Below are 22,708 nucleotides of genomic sequence, written 5' to 3' on the forward strand. Positions count from 1 at the left end.
GGCGTTGGCTCTCTCCACGATAGGCTTGCCAGCCAGATGGTGAACTGGCCGACTGGTTGGCTTTGCTGGCTGTCTGGCTGGCTGGCCCGGTGGCTCATTGGCTGTCTGGATGGAGGAACTCTGCCTGGTAACGACAGAGCCAGTGAAGGAACAAGCAAAGCTGTGTTTTTCCAACACCGTGAGGCTCAGTCTCTCTCTCTCTCTTTTCTTAAAACCTGACTGATCTTTCCTTTTGCATTCGGGGGTTAATTCCTGCACAGGCGGATAGTACGGTACTGTAGCGTGTACTGTGTTATACTGGCTTCATTCCTACAAACGCAAGGTGAATCACTATTTCCCTGCCAGCAGACACTGGTAACGTGCCGCCGTGGAGCAATATGGTGCTGGGTGAAGTGCAATGATATACGAGGCGGTATGATCCAGCTGAGACACATAACGTAGCTGCTGTTAGATTTGGCATGGATTTTTATATTTCTGATGCAGCCTCTGTGGTGGAGGGAGGAGGCGAGCCGCCCTTTCTTCCTGAAGATTAATCAGTACAGTTACCCATTGAAATAGCTATTGGCCCTGTGAATTATTATAAGGATCAACTGGGGTAAAAAAAAAATAAAAACACACACACACCTTGTCAATCTCCAACTTCCCCGGCAATGCTGTCAATCCAGCAGCCGCATCATCACAGAGCCCAGCCAGCCACCTGCAGACAGACGGCTCTGAGACCATCTGAGAGGAAGTGAAACACATTTCACCTCGGCGTCACGTTTGAAAGCTCGTCAGATCCACCTCACTTGAGCTGGTACAACTTTAAATCTCGACGTGTCGTTGGGAGTTGTTGAATAAGCTAATTGATTCAGACCCCCCCCCAGTGTTTCGCAGTGTGCTGCCACATGTTGCACGTAGTTGCATCTGCCACTACGCTGCGAAACATGTTTAAAGCCAATGCCTGGGGGAGGTTTCTTTCTTCTGTTCTTGTTGTGACTTCTATATTTGTGAAAAATAAAGGCTTTCATTTGTCAAAAGTCCACTGATTCTGCACTGCTGAGCAGGCCGACACGAGCTCTCACAGTGAGCCATCCTGTGAATGGCTAGCTAGTAGCTAAATAAGGAAGCTAGCCAGCCTGTTGGTGGCTAGCTAGTGGCTAAATAAGGAAGCTAGCCAGCCTGTTGGTGGCTAGCTAGTGGCTAAATAAGGAAGCTAGCCAGCCTGTTGGTGGCTAGCTAGTAGCTAAATAAGGAAGCTAGCCAGCCTGTTGGTGGCTAGCTAGTGGCTAAATAAGGAAGCTAGCCAGCCTGTTGGTGGCTAGCTAGTGGCTAAATAAGGAAGCTATCCAGCCTGTTGGTGGCTAGCTAGTGGCTAAACATTTTGATTGACATAAGATTGACATAAAATATGGTTTGAATTGAACTTAACAATGACTAATATGTGCAGTGTGTCTGTCAAGTCAGTTGTCCACTTCTATCCTTCTGCAATTCCAACATGATTGCACGTTCAAAATAAAAATGATAAAAACCCAAAGCTTCAATTGCTGCTAATTCACACTCACCTTTATGTCATGAAGGCTCCATTGCTCTTGTGTCTGAAATGTTTCAACTGACAGCAAACTAACTTAACAATGCAAATACTAAAAAACTGCTACTTTTCGAAGGCCGGGGACTGCGCCTAGGAGACCGTATAGAAGTAACATTAGCACAGTGCTGTTCAGGGTTTTTGACAGGGATTTACAGAAAAAGCAGAAGCACAGCCTTTTTAAATGTCACATGTGATCGGTTCAATTATCCAATGAGGACTGGACACACAGAAGGCCGGCCTCGGAAAGATGCTACGCCTCCAAAGAAGATTTTCAAAATAAAAGTTTGATTCTGCAGAATGGATTGTAGTTTTCTGATATTTTTTTGTAGGTTTTTCCTGATGTATTAGACTGGATTAGTTCTCATTAAATGAGGTCACAGGTGAGTTCATTGTATCTATTGCACCACCAGGAATATCGTTCGTGCCCGTCAACATTTAGACCACATTTCCCATAAGTCTAACATAATCTTTGCGTCTTTGATCAAAGGATTTCTATTTGTCTCTTCTGAGGAGATTACACATGTTGGAAAAGATTTATTTCCCCACAGTTGTTTCTTTTTTTCCGCAATCTGCCACTTCAAGAGGAAGCTCTGAAAGCTCAGTCTGGCTCAGACAGTCTCTTCTTGTGCCACAAGGTAATCCGTCTGGTTTCTGAACAAATCTGTCCTGGTGTCTTGCACTGTGAAATGCTGTGTAGACTTTCTTGATTACACTCAAGAGACACTAATAGGTTTAAATATTTGAAGCACATTTTACTTACTCATTAGCTGCACTATGACATGCATTTCCATTGGACCAAGTCATAAAATTAGGGGAAAACATGCCGTGTCAGTGAGAAAGTTCAGCTGTCAGTTCATATGCAACACCAAATTGGTTTAGTATACCTGTGCCACCAGTGGACCTGTCATAGCAGTGTCACAGTTGTCATTATCACTCCCCTTCATGTTTTCGGGGTGGCTGCCTGGGAAACTGTTTGTATAGTGTCAGCGTTCGGTGAGTGCTGGATATATACTCATTTTTCTGTAACTTTCATTGTCTCTCACCTTCACGTTTGTCATTTGTCACCCTGGCGCGGCGGCATCCTCGGCACAGAGGAGTTTCAAACCGATGAGTCCGACACAGAGACGGCAAGAAAAGCCACAGCGTGAGCCCCGACGTGTGAAAGGCTGACTGACAAACAACACTGTCAACACATTACGATCAGCAGGGCAGTTGAGAAAGAGTATGACAGGAGGCGTAAATGAGAAGCCCTATTAAGCCACGGCTGTGTGAGCTAGGTGTGATGCCACCGCAGAGCTGCAAGTGCACACTTCCTCTCTCTTGGGGCTGTATTGTGTATATAGGCTGCCTGTTTATATATACTGTATATATATATACATGTATGCAAAGCTGTTATGACCTGAGCTCAAGTAAAGTGAGCTGCTCTCTTAGTTTTAATGAGCAGGTGTCATCACATTGAAAATAATGTCCCTCAACAAATTCACAGCTGAGCATATTGTTGACACAGTTGGCCAAAGTCTCCATAATATATGCCTCGAGCTTATACCGTAATATCTATACCGACCAATGAAAAAATAAAGATTGAATGTCTTCACCGTGTTTCGCTGCGTGCCATTCAACAACTACACCCGTTGCCAGTTATTTGTATGCCTCCGTTATGAACGTATGTCCGGTTCATTCTGGTGAACGTGATATCTCAAATTAGGACTCGAGGATGAACTGATTCGAGTTTGGTGGTGAAAGGTCAAAGGTCAGGGCCACTGCGACCTCACGTCTGTCCCATTCTCGTGATATCCCGGAAAACACCTCAAGTGAATTTGGCACAAACGCCCGCTGACCCGATTCAATTTTGGGAGGTCACTGGTTGGCGAAGGCGGTGATTCTAGTTTAGGATTTTTTTCCCCAAATTGACAAATGTTTGACGAAAGGGAAAAGCGAGTAATGTAGGTCTTTCGACGGCTAAAAGACATTGAAGGACTTCTTTAAGATGTTCTACATTTACTGCAGTAAGCAATGTGCTTATTGGCTTATCCCTTAATTAGAGGGTGATACTTCCATAGACAATTATTATTAAATATGGATGAAAAATATTTAGTTCCGTCAATTATATCTGAGGTGACATCTAAAAGAATATATTTGAAAATAGGATACACGAACAATATTTGAACAAATAAAAAAATGTAATGTTTAACTTCGTCACCAAACTGACATTGATGTACTAAATATTGGCATGTTTTTTTATGGGTTTGACATTTAAAAAATTGCCCTAATTAATTAAACTTTTGGGAATCGTCGGCACAGAGGAGCATCAGCTCAAAGCTGCCCGTCTTTCACTGAATTAAGTTTCGACAATCAAGACAATCAACGTTTAACAATAAAAATATCAATCTTTATTCTTTAAGATAGCATATCAAAGATAGAACCTTAATCTATGATACCATAACAAATTACACAAGAACTTTACAACAGTAAACAAGGTGTAACCCAATAACTTTCTCTGGACAAAAGACAACAGTTCTCTTGGTGTCTGAATGTATTCTCTCTTCTGTATGTTTGTATGGAACATATTTTAGTTGGGACGTAAGAGAAAACACTTTATTTTTGTTAGAAAATATGTTTAAAATTTAGATGTAGCCTCTATAAAATATCCCATGAGTTTGTATCAATGTGCACATTTATCCCAAATATTAACAAACTCTCTGTAATGTTGGGTTATTTTGGCACAAATTCTTGCCCTCAGTGGTGGTAATATGTCCACTTAATCTTGCACTGTAAATATCACTGTTCTAACCTTTATCTATTGGCAGGATTGGTTTGTCATCATGAATAATCAATGAACAAATATAGACTGCTTCTGCACTCTGGTGCTAGTTATAGTGCAGCCGAGCCAACAGGGTACAACAGAGAGTGTGAATGCAGGCCACAAAAAACAAACACCGTCTAAAGCTAAAAGATAATCACTGCAACAAACCTCTGGAAGCCAACAGCTGGAATGAAAGTTGAATTAAACTGATTACACTTAACATACAACATAAATATCTATTCATAAATCAACTCTATATACTGTATGTGCTTCTCTTTAGAACAGAAAAAAATGACTTTTATTTGGTCAGGATAAAAATGGACAAAAACGAATGCATGGGACAACAGTCGCACAGATTCCTCCACAACTCCCATTGTATACAATAACATTAGAACATGAACAGCAATACAAATACAACAAGAAATGTAAAAGGCAGAAGGTATGACTGTTACACAACATTGGCATTATATAGAAAGAGACAGGGTGGTTTGGCAAAAGGGGGGGGGGGGGTTTAAAAACATCATAAGACGGAAAAATGACAATGGGGACTAATTCTTCCGAAAGCTGCTCCACACTGCCACTGCTTTCGTTTTTTATTATTATTTTGCAGTGCGGAGATGTCAACAACATCTTTACTTTCTCTATGATACTATGAACCTAATCTAAATATCCCTACTTAACCTCAGTTCATATACAAAACTATACACCACAACACAAAGCAGACCAGGCCATCGGCACTGACGGTCAATCCCAGTTCAGAGCTAATGTGTATCGGATATGCTGTACTTTTGTGGAATTATGCCATTTATCCTCATCTGGACAACCCTGAATGGCTAAACCTGTGAACCCAAGATCCTGCAAAGGTATTCTGAACACAACTCTTTGTTATGGGCACCCCTTTTCCATCATACTCATTGATTCTGATCAAAATCTGCTCTACAACTAAACCCAGCAAAGGAAAGAAATTATTTTGCTAAAGAATTGTAATGAAGGGGGGAAAAAAAGGTGGGAAAATGTTTGGCTTTACTCTGAATCATGTGTCGTGGAACATCCTGTGGTTAGGTAGTTAGTCCTTCTAGGTAACAAAAAGATAGGCTTCACAGCATGAGTGTGTGTGTGTGTGTGTGCGTGCATGTGGGCGTGTTCATGTAAATCCTGACATTATATATTCACTCTACATCTCGTGGGACCGGACTTCGTGCTGAGCGGCCACTCCGTTGGCCTGCGGGGCGCCGCTGGGCTGCTCCTCGGGCTGACCGTTGGCCTTCGGCTGAACATCTGGATGGTCGGACAGGTGAGCGCCGAAGTGGCCGTTGGACTCATTTAACCGGCGGACACGATACGTCTCGTAGTGGATGCTGCCTGTGATGTCCTTGATGTTCTGCATGTGTGTCCTGAAAGAGCAATAAGAATAGCTTTACAGCAGATGCCTACAAGCTCTTGTGTTATTTGACATGGTTTATCCCAGTGGCTCCCAAAGTGAGTGGCATGGCGCAGGCCATTAAGGCAAGCTAGCTGCCACACAGGAATGCAAGGTGAGCACACAGTACACTGCGCCACTGGTACCAGGTGAGCTCTGTAAGCATGTAAGAGAGCCAAATAAAGAAGCACAATCAATGCAGAATGTTGTGTGTGTGTGGTGTCCCTGAAAAAACTAAAAAGTTAAAAAAGTACCCTTGAGACGGAGAAAAGGCCTATATTATTTAATATATTCAAAATGTTGTTAATTTTCTCTGTAAAGCAAGCGAGCTCAGAAACCGAACTAAGTGATGCGTTCTGTGCGTCTGTCTCCTCCGCTGTGGTTCAGGATTACAGACACGAGTGGGTGCCGGTGACGACCTAATACCAATCAGTTTGGCTCATTTGGGTTTTGAGTTGTTGTATTCATAGAATTTCATGTCAGACTTCCACGGTCTACGGATGAGACTCCTGCACTCACGAGCTCAAACGCCAACATCAGATGGAGAAGCTTTTCTTGACACGCCTGTTGTAATACCGTCTGGGGAAGCACTCAAGCCATCGAAAACAATTTCATCAGTATTGATTTCAGTGGGGAAGTGTCGAGTCTCTGTGCCGTTCCCAATTCATTTCAGCAAATAAAGTGAGTTGCTTCCAATCTAGCCTGAAGACTCGGTCCACAACAGGTCTTTGAACGGATTTAAAGATACGCAGGAACTGATATCAATCAACTTATGGACGCTCACCTGATGAGGAGGTCTCGCAGGTAAGCAAACTCGCAGTGTGCAATATTCTCAACTGCAGAGAGAGGAGAGAAAAAAAAAGAGGAAACATTAGTGGAATCACATCACTTGAGAAAGATTCACGAAAACAATCTCGACTGCTTTTTATGCAGCAAGTCAAGATCATTTAGGCTCGACTTTACACACTCTGGGAAATAGTTTGAAGCGATGCAGTGATTGCACTTGCCATTCCTCAAAGCGCCACAGAACGGCAGTGTTGTCGCCTGAAGGGCGTCCTCCAACATGACATCTCCGGCAATTCTCTTGAGCCAAGATAACACACTTTGAGTAATTTAATACATCTCGGCTCTCCTCTATATTGGAGAACTTTAAGTGAGACGTTTTAACAAACTCCCCGTGACAAGCAGCTGGTGCCTCCGGTAGAGCGAACACACGTTTGAATTATAGATTATGTCAAGAGAGTAAATGAAAAAACGAAAAGAGGAGGGTGCTATTTATGTAAAGCTTTGAAATCCATGGGCAGGAAATTAAATTCTCTTTGAACGGAGGAGAGTGGAATAACGGCTGGGTCTGGGAGCGCTGATTAGTGGCGTTGAGGGAAGGCACTACTTACTTGTAGCGAGCTGCACTGCTGGTATCTCCACTCCTCCTTTCATCTCTACTTGTCCCCGAAACCCCTGAAAACTCTCCACTCAGCAGCCCGAGCAACCTCTCGCTCTCTCTCTCCCACCGCCTGGCTTTACTAGAGTGGAGCCATTGTTCTTTTAGCCGAACAAGACACTCTGTGTACTTCACCTTTTCTCGCCCTGCGGAGTTCATTTCACAATGCCTGCTGAGAGAGTGGCGTAGCCCCTAAAAGGGCTCACGGTACTACCTCGGAAATGTCATCTTTTCAGGGAGTACAAGTGCTTTGTTTCAGCTTGAACTAAATGCATGAGGTTCAAGTAGGACCAATGTAATCATTCATTATAAGTAACATAATACCTCACCTCACGGGTGAGGTGAGGACATTCGCTTGCTAAGAACCTCCTTGGCAGTGTGAGCATGCAGCACGGGCCAACAAAAACGTAAACTGTATCACAGTCGCAAGTGAGTGCGAGGCAGTGCGTCCGCGTTATCCCAGAGGACACAGGAAGTCCGTGCAAATCTCTTCCTCCTGTCTCGATCGTGTCCCTAGTTACAGACTTAGAGAGACGTATGCACACACACGCCTGGTAGTCAAACAACAGATGGTTGAACCAGCTGGCCGGACTTTAGAATCTGCAGTTTGTAAATTCTCACATGTTGAAAATACACCAAAAATGAGAGTCTGTTGTCTTGCGAAGCTGTTGCTGCTGGTACGTCGTGTGAATGGGATTATCTATCAGAGGGATGAAGCTAAAAGGCCTCCGCGCTGAACAGGTGGGAATCCAGGTGCGAGTTCGGTAAATGAGACATTTTTCGTGTTTGAACAGAATAATATACGATAAGGCCAATCTGTGCTATATAAATGTACGAGTTATTTTAAAAACCTCAATGGATTTCAGCTTTAACTGATGCTGATCTGTGACTGGTCGGTCTTCAGACCTTCACGAGACTTCTCTGGTGAATCATTTTCTGTTGTCTGTTTGACAGGATGAGTAACTGTGCAATTTTATGTGTGTGTGTTTACCCTCTATGGTGCCCCATTTTGTCTTCCTTCCCAGAATCCTCTTTCCGTTCACCTGGTACTCCTGGTCACTGCCCACAACAGCAAAAGGGATCATCTCCTGTTGATGCACACACACACGCACACGCACACACACACACACGATTTGTTTTCAGGTCATGCTTCTGGTTGTTCACCATTACCAGAACAACATGCTGTTATTGACTTGTTTTTTCTATGTTTTTGTGACAATCGCAATTTAAAAAAAGAAAAGAAACCAGGATTCAAAAAGAAAAAGAATGACACATGACAACCTAATTTAAAACCTGCAAATTACACATTTGTGAGTGCCGTGGTGTCCGGAGCCACGGGAGGACGCCCTCCACTGAACTCACCCTGATTTTGTCATTGATCATCCTGTCGTCTGCGTCCTCGTCAAACTCTTTCTGGGGGTAAACGTAGATTCCTTTGGCTCGCAGCTCTTCCCTAATCTGCACAGAGCCAAGCACAATGACACGGGAAAACATGAAATACAATTGGCTGAACAAAGTTATCTAACGTCGTAGCATATAATCAACAGAGTCTTGGTCATCTCACATTTCTCACAATTGCTGAATCCAAAAAGGGTTTTTGTTACGAGAGCTGAAACGGACACCGAAGGAAGGACCGACTGGCATAGAAACCAAACCGCACCAAATCATTCATCAATCATCTCTCAATGCCGGCCAACATGTGAAATCAATCAGTCACCGTAACATGCAAACACCACGTGATGCCTGGACTGAATCCTGTTTACATGTCGGTATTTAGGTCTGGGCCGGAGACTTGAATACAAGCTGCTCTGAACTCACTAGGACTTAAATAAATAATTGCTTATGTTATACCGTCTGGTGTTGTCATGAAATGACTCCTAGTATCCTTGACACGGAGGAGTTAACATGGAGGTTAACCACTCTAAGGGAAAAAAAAGACATCCAGACAGCGGTATTATTGAATGGCCCCTCATTTTCTTTATATGTCTTTATAATGACGCAAACAGAAAAATAGACAAGCTTCTGGGAGAAACGTCCTTCTAATGAATGACTCTTCACTCCCACAATTACTACTCCGACAATTTCCACTTGGTCCGTGATCAAACACCCCATTGTTTATCCTTGGAAGCTTCTTCTCAGGCTCACATTACAGGACGCAAAAGTGAAAAAGCCACATCAACTGTCGGTTAGAAGAAATGCAAACAGACACTCGCAGCTGGACACGCTGTGAGGCTGAACATTCAACAGTAAAAAACGTTTTATTCTGTTTGCGAGATGCTGCAGGGGAAGTGAAAAAAAACCACTTGGCACGGGAGGCTTTTAGTCAATAATCTTCAGGGTCACACAGAGCATGTGCGGCCAACCAAAACAATCCAGCTACAAGCCCTGCGGCTTCCATTCTCTGCCAGGGCCCGGTCCAATCCCTGCTTTGTTCTCATTGGACGGTGTCACGGGCATCAAGGGGAGGAAACGGTAGCCAAGACACCCATCGTGCTTCTCTCAAATGAATAAAGCTTTTTAGGGAAGACTGAAGGCTTGGAAGGAGGGATGGAGATTTAAAGGAAATGGTGGAGGAAGGCAGGTGGCTGTCTGCCTCCTGTGGATTGTGAATTAGCCAACAGAAACACAGAGGGAGGGATGCAGCGCAGACCGTATAAGACTCAAGCCAGGTGGAGCGGGAATGTGTTGTAGCAGGGAAAGCCACGATAAGGAGGAGAGGTTACAGTGGGGGGGGGGGGGGATTATTATTAGAGAGAGAGAGACGAAAAAAAGCATGATTTATGGAACAGTGTGTAGCAGTTAGGAGAATCTATTGGCAGCAATGGAAGATAATGTTAATAAGTATGTTTTCTTTCGTGTAAAATAGTTCAACACGCTTGGCACGCAGGAGTTCCATGTGGCTGCAATCTGAAAGCTCACCACTAGATGGCGCCAGATTGCACACACTCGTCCTTTAAGAGGCATTGGATTATTAACAGGATATTATCATGCGTTGCTAAACTAGGCCTTCTGCTTAAAAACCTGCCTTTTAAGTGAAAACCTTCACAGCTCTCCAATGTTTAGCCTGTATACATGTGACGACTTTGACCACGTACAGTAGTTTAAAGTAAAGAGCTTTGACTATCACCAAAGTATCACAAACAGATAAATGACCTTGGATTTACTTGGAGGAACTGATGACATTCATTGTTACCAAAATGTTTCTCTCCAGCTCTTTCGAATCTGCGAACGTTTCACAGAGGTCATGTTTATTTCTTTTTCATGCACCAGAAGGCGGAGAGCTCTCTGAACTTTCAGACCTCGCCAAGTAATTCCCTGGTAATGAAAGGCCTGCCTGCTGGGCAGACGTTGGTCATCTGACAAAGAGCCAGACTTAAGAGCCGAAGAGCGCTGCTCAGTAAATAAATGCTTCAAATGAAGACTTCCTAAATGTTTCCTTCTGGGCTGAGCAGGACTTTGGAAGCGCTGCAGTTATAGAGATGACACGGCAGACGAATCCCCGGGATGGGTGCACAATGTGGGTTTGCCCAGATGGCTTTTGTTTGTGATGCCTGGCAGCTCTTCACGTGTTACCGACCTGTGGTTGTGGATGTGCATAAACACGTAACTGTGAGGGGGGGGGGGGGGGGGGGTTTAACCTACTCATCATCCGTGTATTTCGAGGTTTAAAGACCCGCTACAGGTTATTGCAGGTGTGATGGCGAGGGTGTGAGCTCAACCAGACCCACATGTGAAAACCAGCCTCGTAAAAAAAAAAAAAGCAGTGCTCTCATCTAAACACGCACACTCCTCTCACCGTCTGCTTAAAGTAGTCCCTCTCCTCCAGGGTGAGTGTGTCGGCCTTGGCGATGACGGGGACGATGTTGACCACCTTGCTCAGACGCCTCATGAACTCCACATCCAGAGGCCTCAGGCTGAAAGGGAAGAGAGAGATGACAGTACAGCTTCATTTCACTCTCATACACTGCAACTATGGGGTTACACAGCACTGCCCATTTGTGAAACATTTTTATTTTTTCCTTTTTTGTTCCTCTGTGGCACAGAGAAAAAAACCCTTCTGCTACAGGAAGTAACAGCATGTGAATTCGTAACGTAATGAACAACATAAACCACTAGAGGGCAATCACGGTCTGTTCCGTTTCTCACGTCGACACTCAAACATGAGCTGCCGTTTATTTTTCCTTTACTCGTTGAAACCATTTTATTGTTACACTCTCCTAGGTGTGATTTCAGGAAACTGCAGAGTTTGCACATTCATTTTTTTGCGTGCGAGAACAGCCAACCACAAGCGCAGATCCCTCTCCTTTCCCTCTTTCATAGAATGGATCAGAAAGCAGCTCTGGGTCAATGGGAGTCAAAGTGAGGACGTTCCTTTTCTCAGGAGGGCATGCTTAAATAAGGTAACAACAAGATGGCCCAGAAGGGGAAACAGCGTGGCTGACTCTGCCATCGTCGGAAATGGCTGCCGGTGCCGTGAGCGTGTTCCGCTTCACCGAGCGCCGTTCATCTGTCGGTAAACCCACAGAAGCAACTTAAAAGCAAATTGCTGACGCGCAAAATTGTGTTCGAGCCTCGATAAATACAAACTGCTGCTTAGGACGCCTCAAAAAAAAAAAAACAATCCAAAAGCTATCTGCAATGATAAGAGGCCTGTGGTCACATGGCAGAGGCGTTTAAGAGGCTTCTGGCGCTGCGTCTCCGTCATTGGTTACAGGCATAATTTAAAACTTCAACTGGCATTACTTTGTGAAAAAGAGAATACCAGAGAATACATTTTTTTGAGATTTGTTCCAGCACTTTTTTCCTCATGAAACGGGCTAAAATAGCACAAATCAAAGTGTTATTATTATTATTATGTCGTTTATTTAATGTTCAAACCCATTTCTGGGTACATAGAAGATGTGATTGCATGTATGTACCATATGATGCCTTTTCTAAGTCTCATACAACAACACTACATCTTTTGACATACTTCATCTCTGTGCCAGGTCACACCAGTTGCCCCAACACATGTCTCCTTCGTCCTGCCGCCTACAACTCTCTGGTTGGCTGCGAGGAAGACAGCACTTCCTGACAGATGTTTGCATCTTTGTTTTTCAAAATGAGTGCTTATTTTCATGCTTTCATGGACACGTTTCAGTGCATGGCCGGGGACGTCGATATACGTCGATATATGGACATGCACTTCTTTACATGAACAGGGACACACTAACACACACACACACACACTCTCAGAAGCTGCAGCTGCGGCGACGTGAGCAGATGATGAGGGGGTCTGTCAAACAGTGGGACACACACACACACACACACGTTGCGGATGGAACGCTTAAGTGGACAACTGTTGAGCTGCTGGTGCACAGAAGTATTCAGTCTTCACGGAGATACTTAAGACAGTTGGTGCGCGTGGGTGTTTTGTGCGCTTTTATCCACATGTGTACAATACAACGCTCCTTCCAAGGTTCCTCCATCAACAGTAAATCCTCTGTGTGAGCAGCGAGCCCTGCTGTGCTCCCTCCTTGACCCTTGGTGCACGTACGGACAGACCAATCATCGCCGTCAAATGGAACAAATTACAGAGTGGACTTGGAGAAAAAGACCCTAATCACTGACAAAAAGCAGAAGGAGAAATGTGCTTTTGCGTCATCTCTGCAGCAGCAGAGTGTGTCAACACGAATCAAAGCCTGGTTGTTTTAAAAGAGACGTGTGCTCTGCCGAGACCCGTTTTATTTCTGCACAAGCGTCTCTCACTCGGGAAAATCTTGTGCCAAATTGAGGACCATGTCGGACTCCACCTGGGATGGATCTGTGAACCACTCGGTGTCCCATCTCTCTGTTTAACAACATCTTCTCACTTTTACATCCTGATAATTGTTTCCCATGTCTCTCTACCTCTCTCAACTACGAGAACTGTAGAGTCCAATTTCGTTGTGAAATCCGACTCTTTGAGGGATATTAAGTGTCTCTGGGGAAACTAAAAAGAGAGCGATGATAAAAGAAGCGCTGAAGAGGAATGTGGTTAAAGAGCTGTGGACGGACAACGGGGTCCAGCGGGACATTCCCAGAAGGCCCGATTAGTCACCGAAGCTGTGGGAGAAATCGGTGGAACAAGGGGCAGAAAGGTCAACATGGGATCTTACCAGTGGCCTGTGGGAGGAATGAAGTACATGCAGCAGTGCACCCTGGAGTCCAGGATCTTCTTCTTCCTGTTGATGTGGATTTCCTCCTGCAGGTAGGCTTCATACTGGTCATTGATGAACTTCATAATGGGCTGCCAGCTGGCAAAGGAAACAGGAATGAGAAGCTGAGTTTGGGTCAGCCCACCGTCCAAACCTGCTTACAGTTACTCAAGCTGACCAAGCATTTTATATTGCTTTCATATTCTATATGACATAATAAAACGGACCAAACTTTGAACTTTGGCTTTGATAACTGGGTCAGCATGAAGGAGAAACCATATGAATGCAGTGATGGAGATGCCCTCCGTAACAGCTACTTCAGATAAAGTGTCCTCCACTCACCAGTTTTCATTGTTGATCTGATCCCCGAAGCCCGGAGTGTCGATTACCGTCAGCTTCATTCTCACTCCTTTCTCCTCGATGTCTAGACAAAAGAAAGGCTATTTAAATTTGTATTTCTTTTGGACACGCATACACAGAAAAAAAAACAATAAGTATCCTAATAACACACGTGAACAATACTATTAATATTTTGGGCTGTAGGCTACTGGACATGAACACTGGCCAACCGTGACTGACGGACTTGATCTCGATGGTCTTGGGGATCCTCTCCTCCGGATTCGGCTGCACCGACTTACGGCTCACCTTGGATTTGAACAGGGTGTTCATCAGAGTGGACTTCCCCAGGCCGCTTTGCCCTGATCAGGAAAACACACACAAACGCACTGTTAGAGAAACTGTGAACACATTCCAGAGTGGTTTTAACCTCGGACGGTCACAAGGACAAGAGCCTCATTCAACTCAACTACTTTTCTTTTTGGGTTTTCCCCTCAAAAACCCAGTGAGATTGAGGATGCACATGACATCATCTCGCATGCATGGATTGTGCATTGTGTGTGTGTTCATGTCAATAGACCCTGAGCATAGCAGGACAGCTGCAGGGTCAGACAGGCAAGCTGTGGAGGCCAAGAGGACAGATGTATTGTATAGACCACACACACACACACACACACACACACGTGCAAAAATGTCTACGATCGTGAGCAAATAGTAAAAGGGCATTTTTAACTATTTCAAGATGCATGACGACACTAAACAAGTAAGACAAGTCTGCAGGGAGTAAATTCCTGCCATGTCTTATTAGCGAAGAGCCAAGAATCAAAGTGTTTTCGTTCGCTTCAAATTCGCCCTTTATATCTATATCGGGAGCAGGTCCTCCTCACAGAGTCTGCCATGTCTTACCGCCATGTTTCTACAGTAGCCCGGAACGGACAAACCAAACAGCGGCTCTAAAGGGAGCCTTTCGCGTTTCTACATTACTCGAAGGCCACTTAAGTTCTCCTACACGCGTGTGAAACTGCGGTAACATTAGCCGCAGAGTGCTCTCTCTCTCGCTCGCTCTCTCTCTCTCTTTCTCTCACCCACACACACACACTTTGGCTGCCCTCTCTGCGTGGTGGAAATCGTAAAGGTCAGCTGGCTGAAGGGCAGGGATTAGGCAAATGCATCTCATAGAGGAGACCACAATCGACCACGGCTGCTGTAACCTTTCACGCAACTCGCTCGACACCAGAGGGACAACTCGGTTGACTAACGGAAACTTTGTTAGACTCCGAACGATGCCCTAGTTTTTTTGATTTCCATCCCGTTGCCCTGGCATTCTTTATTCTTAGTGCACAATGCAACCCCAGCGGCTTAGAATGTGGCAAAAAGAAAGTCAAACATCTAATAAGCTAAACGGACTGAGACATTTTTCTCAGGATTTCATAGACCCAGCACTAAAAAGCAGCTCAATACTGGCCTTACAGTGAGAAACCGGACTCCAATGAGGTGTTAGTCAAGTATCTGCCAACGCATTACCCAGCAGAACTCGATACGTTGCTGTCGTTCTAAATGTCAAAGCTCCGTCCTGCAAACAAAGATCCCTTCACGAATGTCTGCTGTTCTTTTCTATTGTCAACTTTTTTATGCATTCTCCTCCGGGGTGCAGAGTGTGAGGGTATCATTACACACATTATTAGATCATCTCACGACACAAATTGAATTCATCCTCGAGGTGTCGGAGCCCTACAAGTGGATACATGTCGGCGTTCTGTAGAAATGTGCAGCAACATAAAGTGCGTATCTTAGATGGAACATTCACTGAGTCACATCGCCCGTGCACAAAACTCTGCGCCGCGGGGCATGAAATCAGACTAACTGCACCCTATAACTACCACCATGCCAATATGATCCAAACACAAAGACCAAGGCTTATAACTGACGCTTTTCAACACTTATTCTTGTTGAGTAATCTGCATCTCAGTGTGTGATAACATTCCGACATTCCTTTCTCTGACGGCAACATTCGGTCCTGCCTGCATGCCGTAGAGACTGCACGTGCATAAGGAGTCACGGTGACGTTGCCCATTGGTTTGTGGACTGATGTTTTGAAGCCTTGAGTTCGGCATTTTGGACCTCGCCATCTTGGTTTTTGGCATGTAGCCATCTTGTTCTTTTGCGACCATAAGTGACACGAGAGGGTGGAGCTAAGTACAACCGAACGCCTGAATAAGACATTTTTAGGTGACCAAAAATCATGGACTGAAAACAGGCTGTGAAAGGGTTGAAGTTGTAAGAAGAAAACAGACTGCAGTAGAACCACACACGTGTTTTTGATTTCTTTTCTTTCTTTTTTCACTTCATCAGACAACAGCTGAGGAGAATTGTTATGATGAATGTAATGAAGAAACCGAATGGAAATGTGTTTTCCATGTCAGAGAATCTGCAAACTAAGCATGCCGTGTATAACATCCTGTTTATGTGCGGCGTTTTGCATTTTGTGTCGACTCGATACTGCAGACGTTGAAAATGTTTGAGATGGTTACCTTCTTATCTTTTTCTCTGAATTCGGTACAGAGTCAATAACTGTTGTAAACATTTGGAAGGAATTACAGCCTCGAGTCTTCTCGGATACATCTGTGTCAGTTTAGACTTTAAATCTAACATGAATCAAGCTCAAGGCCAGGCTGGATGGGAGCAGTTAAGCTAATCTCGACATCATACCACAGTACAGTCATACATTATGGGGACCATAATTCTCATAGAAAATATCTTTTATATGCCATTGTTTAGCATTAATAGCACATGTTTTCAAATTAAAGTTGAAGAATTACTCATTGCAACTAAAGCATAAATAAGTGATCTGAAACTGCAAATTAGCAGCATATGATCGTAATTTGAGGGAGACAAGGTCAGGGTTAACAACACAAAATAACACCCCAAAAGGAAGGAGAAGTCAAGGGGATTGCACGCTCTCTGAAGTGACTCGAGATTGAGATTTTCTTTTTCCAAATTGGAACACGAGAGCAGATATCCTGCCCATGTGGCTATTGTTCTGGGTGGTTCTTTGTGTGTGTTAAGAGTGTATATGTTCCCCAAGTTGCAGGTGAACAATGAAACTTTTAGACTGTTTTCGTAAGTCGAGATGAAATGAAAAATGTTTTTCTCACCTTGCAAGATCACATTTCAAATATTTAACAATATATGAAACATTTTTGTTTTTACTAAAATAATCAAATTATTTGTATTATATCAAAATCCAATCATCTTTCAAAATATGACGAGGGCTCACGTAAGAGAGAACCAACCAATAATATCATGACATCCATCCATCCATCAATGTGCAAATTCTAGCCTCAATGGGAGGTGTGCGTGTGCTGAAGACGCTCTAACTTCCGCCTCACTGGGACTCGAAACGTCGGACTCACCCACAACCATGATGTTGAGCTCGAAGCCCTGCTTCATGGCCTTCCTCCTCATCTGCTCCAGGATGGCATCGATGCCCACGTAGCTGAAGTCGCTGCCATGGCTCTTCTCCCCCTTTTCTTGCGGGTTAGGGTGGTGGGGCTTGGCGGACTCCGACATGTTGCTGTGGCTCAGACTGACCTCTGACCCTGAGGAATGCAGGTTGAAGGGAAAAGACAGGGAAATAAAAAATATATGAATTAATGAGATAGATTTACATCGTATCTATACAATGCACATGGATGAAGTTCGATTTTTAAGCAGTGAAGTGTACAGAAGGGACTGAAAAAAGATACCGCATGTGAAATCATGCACTGCAGAGTACAAAAAGCTCGGTGCGAGGATACTGATCTGAGCAGTTCATTTCCTGTGTGAAACAGGATACGCCAGGCTTTAACTTCACATTCATGAGTGCCCGCCTTTGTACCAGACAACATTGAGAAGTTGTTAATCTGTCATTTGCACTGTCCGTCAAAAACCCAACAGCAGGGAGACACATGTGCAGATGTGCATGCACACATAACATAACAAGATAAACTTTCCCATCACGCTTCAGCTGAGAATTGTTTTCCCACTGTAAAACTCACCAGTAAATCACATGGGAAGAGACACACATCTGCTCACTAATGTTGCATACCTTTTTCGATTAGCAACTACCTAGTAGCACAAGCCTTCAACAGTAATTCTTGCTTTTCTTCTTCTTTTTTTTTTAGAAATACATGATGTAGAAGTTGTGACCAAAGTGAAACAGAACATCTGGAAATTAGAGTTGGAGCTTTTGAAAGAATTAGGAAGACAAAATGAACAGACCTTGTGGGGCGAAAGCGCTGCCAACTAACAAATCGCGGCTCATACCTCGCTTTAAGGAGGAGATGGTTGCGTAGAAGACGAAGGCCGTGTGTGCCAAGGCACCTCTGCAACACAACTCCGCTCTGCCAAATGTGCTAGTATGTGCTCGCAGCAGCGCACTCTTCTCTCAATGTAGGAGGAGACAACATTTCCTGTCCCGCATTTCAGAAACTTGTGGTACTGTCTGTGTGAGGTTTGCAGTCACAGACACTACAAACACACACACACACACCTGAAGCTGACAGTCGTCCTGACTACTGGTACGGTATACTGCAGCTGTGATGGATTCAGGCTCTGCTTTGGGCCGATTATGTTTTCTCATATAACAGTGAGAGTTCAAGGCTCCAGCATCTGAAAGCTATTTTTGCTGAAGAATATAGAAGCCTTTGTGCTTTTGATTTGTCTGTCGTATCGCAGAGACAGCCTGCCTGTAATATGTTTTTGGTAAGGATTTGAATGCAGTACAGACGACAGCTTTTTCCTGGGCCCTCAGATAAGACGGACAGTGCGAGACGGAGGTAGAGAGGCATGTGATCTCGCTAAGAGGATACCTTTTCCAGCTTTTCCTGCAGCTATGAAGCACAGACTGTCCACAAAGAAAAGGCCCTCTTTGGCTCTCTGTGACTTTGTCCTGGGAAAGGTGTTGCTAATAATCACTGTGGGTGCTTTTAATTTGAGGGCACAACTGGGACCACCTGTCTCACAGGAAGCAGAAACACACATTTACACCATGGGGGAGGTTGACAGTTGATGGTATCAAAAGATGCAGTTCAACCACCTCTTAATGAAACACTGTGAATGAGTGTACACCAGAATCACAGCCTTTTCTACCTCAGACATCACACGTGTTGGAGCACAATCTCACCGTCCTAACACACCTGCACACATTAATTAAATTAAATGCGTAAATACCAGATTGGGTGCATTTCGATTGGCTCTCAACGTCGTGTCGGTTGATCCACCGGCTCACAGCTAACGACGCTAACAGCTGCTAAATAGGGCTAGGCGATGATTCAATATGAAAATTGATAGTCTTTTAATGGAATCATATCGGGACAAAATCATATATCAGGATATCGCAACACACAATTTTGTCTCTTAAAGTGACAAAAGCAAGCACTGACAAAAATCTGATTATTTTGCACGAAAGGTTTAATTAAATGAGACACAAAATCAAAACTATAACGTGTGAATGTGGTCATTTCATATAAACTATTTATTTATCGAATTACCAGAAAACATGCTATACACTGATATATATTGTTATCGACTTGAAACGACTATGAAACGACCTATAGCGTGATAGAGGATATTGGCCACATCGCCCAGGCCTAATGCTCTGAATCCTGTATGTTGCACCTTAAAAAAAAAAAACAGAAAGAAACAGTCAGCTGAACCTCTCTGACCTCAATACCCTTTTTTTCCTTCTCCAAGCTACAATTTTGGACCATGAGGAGGGAACCACGCCTTCAACAGTCATAGATGAACTGGGATGTCACGCCACATGTGGCTTTGCTATAACTCAACAAATTCATTGCTAAAATCTTGGAGAAATAAGAAACTCCCCCCCCCCACCATCAGCACAAAACAATGGCATGGTTTAATCCACGCTGTAACGTGAACCTCCTGTTAATGCCTCATCCCGGTGGACGAAAGCTGATCCTGTGCAGCGTCGCCGTCCTCAAGAAACCCGACACAGAAACACCGCGTCTCGGAAAGCGATACAATAATCCCCCGGCATTTGGATCGATTCATCTTTCGCCCGTGAGATGTTTGCAAATGGTTGCATAGTCTCAACTCGTATTACATTGAGCCCTGATTGCATCAGTAGCCTCTTGAATGACAGAATGCAGATTAGCTCTAATGATATACTTCCAGGTCTGCAGCCAAAAATGTCTCCCGGGCCCTGTGACAATGCCACGCTACGAGCCATCTGCTGCTCTCTAAGAGTAGACAAACAGTCACACTGTAGCAGAAGCAACCACACGGGCGTAGCAACAACAACTGGCGACACACATGCAACGGCAAGCGGAAGAACAAGTCGGAGTCCGAAATGTTACCCAGCCTGACAACCACCCTGTTGCTGTGACGTTCACTTCTCTTTCTTGAATCGTCCAGCTGAGCATTCTCACTTTCATCGGCATTATTTCCCAATGATTTCATTCTCGGGGGTAAAGGTGAGCCGCCCAGTAGCCATCGTTATTTATGCCCCGTGTGTATCAGAGCGACAGTTTTTCCATTTGCATCCACAACAAAGTGTCTCCTCGTGAGTCAGATCCGCATTCGAGCGTTATGATGTTCCACAAAGACAGCGTTGATAACCTTCGCTACGTTTCTGGATGAGTAACCTCATTACAGACAGTACAGTATGACTCAGATCAGTGGCCTCGACCGTTGGATCCGAACTGTTCTCCAACCAGATAGACCGGGCGCCTTAAAAATAGAACAAGACATGTGAGACTTCCCTGGAATAAACTCCCTTTGAAGAGCGAACTGAAGCCTGAACGGGAGAGACACGGTGAGTCGGTGGGGTGCACATTTCATTCAAATGAATGATGTGGGAATCGGACCCGTGCAGAGGAACAAACAGGTGCATCGATGAACCTCAACTGACCCCCCATTGAGAAAACACATTTGACCCGAATGAAAATAACTATTAAACGGCAGACGGATGAAGATTGCTTTCTTTGGCCTTGTGACATGCAAAAGCAGTATTTTAGGATTAGAGCTTTGTTTAACGAATGGAGACATGTTCAGGGTTTTCCTTTGCATGAATGGATAGATCCCATCAAAGAGAAGACTCGTTCATCTTCAAATGAGGGCACTTAACACTGAGGGCTGTTTCAAGTTTCCTCATTGGCATTTTTTTATATTCATCTTTAGATTTCTGAAGATGACACTGCGCTGTTTATTCAGGGTCTGCAGTGTATTAACACTGTCTGAAAGACAAGACCATTGGTGGTTGTCATGCCGGTGAAAAGCGCTTGTGTTTCACTCAAACAGTAACGAAAAAAAATGTGTTTCTGTTGGTTGTTTTATCTGCAATATGGTAGTTTCCTGTTTGTCACCGAGAACTTCACAGCAGACAAAACCACAGTATTTACATCCGCGTCAGTCTGACTCACAAGATGTACACACTGTGCTTATAAGCCTGCCATTGCCCACTTCCGCTTCTTGCGCTATCTATCTTGCAAGGGCACTGCCACTGCATCCTAGGCTCAACGCCTCCCTTTAATCCCGGAATTTTTAAGGGCCCCGAAGGACCTTTCTCAAGCGCTATAACAGTGTGGTCGGGCTACGCGAGACAACATCCACATTCAAAACGTTTGTTGCTATAAAAGGAGCAGTGTGTAGGATCCGTCGCCATCTAGCGGTGAGGTTGCGGACTGCAACCAACTGAAATTTATGCCGTGTGCCAAGGACAACTACGGTGGCTTTCATTTGCTTCTAAATGTGCTTCAAAATCATGTGACAATAAAAACTCTTGTAATTGCATTATTGTAGGCAGGACAAAAGTGACAAAGTGTACACTCTTAAAGTTAGAGCATGCTCAACAGATTCCCTGGAAAACATTACAGTCCGACGTTTTATTCTTGTTAATCCTGAACGCCAGCATAGCCGAGTGCAGACCAGAAAACTGCTTTCAGGCAGCATTCTTGTCTGGCCTTAGCCCTCACAGAGAAGTCATACATCATGTTAATACTTCTAGAGGTATGCAACATGTAAATATTTAGCTGACTGATATCAATAACCACCATCCCGAAGCATCGAACCCACTTCCTTAAAACTGACCTGTAATGTAATCCTCCTGGAAAACCAACACAAAGTGTTCCCCTCCGATCAGATAGTTTTGTATTTTGCTGTAACAGAGAATCCCCTTCCCACTCGAGCCCCGCGCATAACTCAACACTCCCCTCTCAAGCCTTTCATTAAATTCCCATCAGGCACATCTCATCCAATTCCACATTTAATATTCGCAGAGTGAAACTTGAATGCGCCGATGCCTGGAACAAAGCCTTCATTGTCTTCTTGAGTGGCCTCTTAAAAACCAAAGTTCACCACTTTTCAGCCCGGCTCTAGATTTCATGAGAAAGTAGGTTTTTGTACGTTATTGTTCTGACAATAAGGATAATATAGGGGGTGAAGGAGACAAAAAGTAAAATGAATGGCATGCACAACTTGTAATTAGTGCAGATGAGTCAAACTGTTTAAATGAGTGTGGTTGATGACTGACACTCTACATGTGGAACTGGTCTACTTTATAGTTGACCATAAATTATTTTCAGTTCTGGATTCAAACCGTTCCTCTCGCAGATTGTCTCGACCTCTACAATAAAACATTTGGAAAATCTCGCCGCTGTCATGCAGAATAAGAAATGAGACCTCCCCGATCATCAAATAGTTTGTGTTCTCTGTAGCTGGAACCTGGAGTGGATCTTTGTTGCATTGACGCACTTCAGAATGCCAAATCAGGAACCAAATAGAGAGATTCAGTCTTTCAAATTTATAAAAGGAAATCTACCAAACTTCACATTATGTCCTTTGATGAAAGGTTTTGTCGGACACCTAAATATACCCAACACTTTATATTTTGTATTGTTGTTGATGGATTGTAAAAGTGCATTTTTGTTTGCGACTTGGTTTTCTTCTCCCCTCCCCCTCC

The 22,708-nt window shown here is 44.1% G+C and overlaps 1 protein-coding gene across 9 annotated transcripts in view; it reads right to left on the reverse strand.

The window, feature by feature from the left end:
• Nucleotides 1–3,937: 3,937 nt before the first annotated feature.
• Nucleotides 3,938–22,708, reverse strand: part of septin9b (septin 9b) — a gene marked incomplete at its 5' end in the record, with an annotated part of 63,006 nt that continues 44,235 nt past the window's right edge. For 4 of the 9 annotated variants that reach the window (XM_079277885.1, XM_079277884.1, XM_079277883.1 and 1 more), the window contains 9 exons: nucleotides 3,938–5,767; nucleotides 6,578–6,629; nucleotides 8,226–8,322; nucleotides 8,597–8,692; nucleotides 11,031–11,148; nucleotides 13,372–13,509; nucleotides 13,753–13,834; nucleotides 13,980–14,108; nucleotides 17,160–17,345. In XM_079277885.1, the coding sequence (XP_079134011.1) occupies nucleotides 5,548–5,767; nucleotides 6,578–6,629; nucleotides 8,226–8,322; nucleotides 8,597–8,692; nucleotides 11,031–11,148; nucleotides 13,372–13,509; nucleotides 13,753–13,834; nucleotides 13,980–14,108; nucleotides 17,160–17,345 (1,118 nt within the window). In that variant the 3' untranslated portion in view covers nucleotides 3,938–5,547. Of the gene's footprint in view, nucleotides 5,768–6,577; nucleotides 6,630–8,225; nucleotides 8,323–8,596; nucleotides 8,693–11,030; nucleotides 11,149–13,371; nucleotides 13,510–13,752; nucleotides 13,835–13,979; nucleotides 14,109–17,159; nucleotides 17,346–18,006; nucleotides 18,123–19,917; nucleotides 19,926–20,105; nucleotides 20,352–22,708 lie in introns of those variants that run through there. The other 5 variants (XM_079277886.1, XM_079277890.1, XM_079277891.1 and 2 more) reach the window with 5 other exon arrangements.

Source organism: Melanostigma gelatinosum (genome assembly GCF_949748355.1).
Source record: "Melanostigma gelatinosum genome assembly, chromosome: 11".
NCBI classification, from domain to species: domain Eukaryota; kingdom Metazoa; phylum Chordata; class Actinopteri; order Perciformes; family Zoarcidae; genus Melanostigma; species Melanostigma gelatinosum.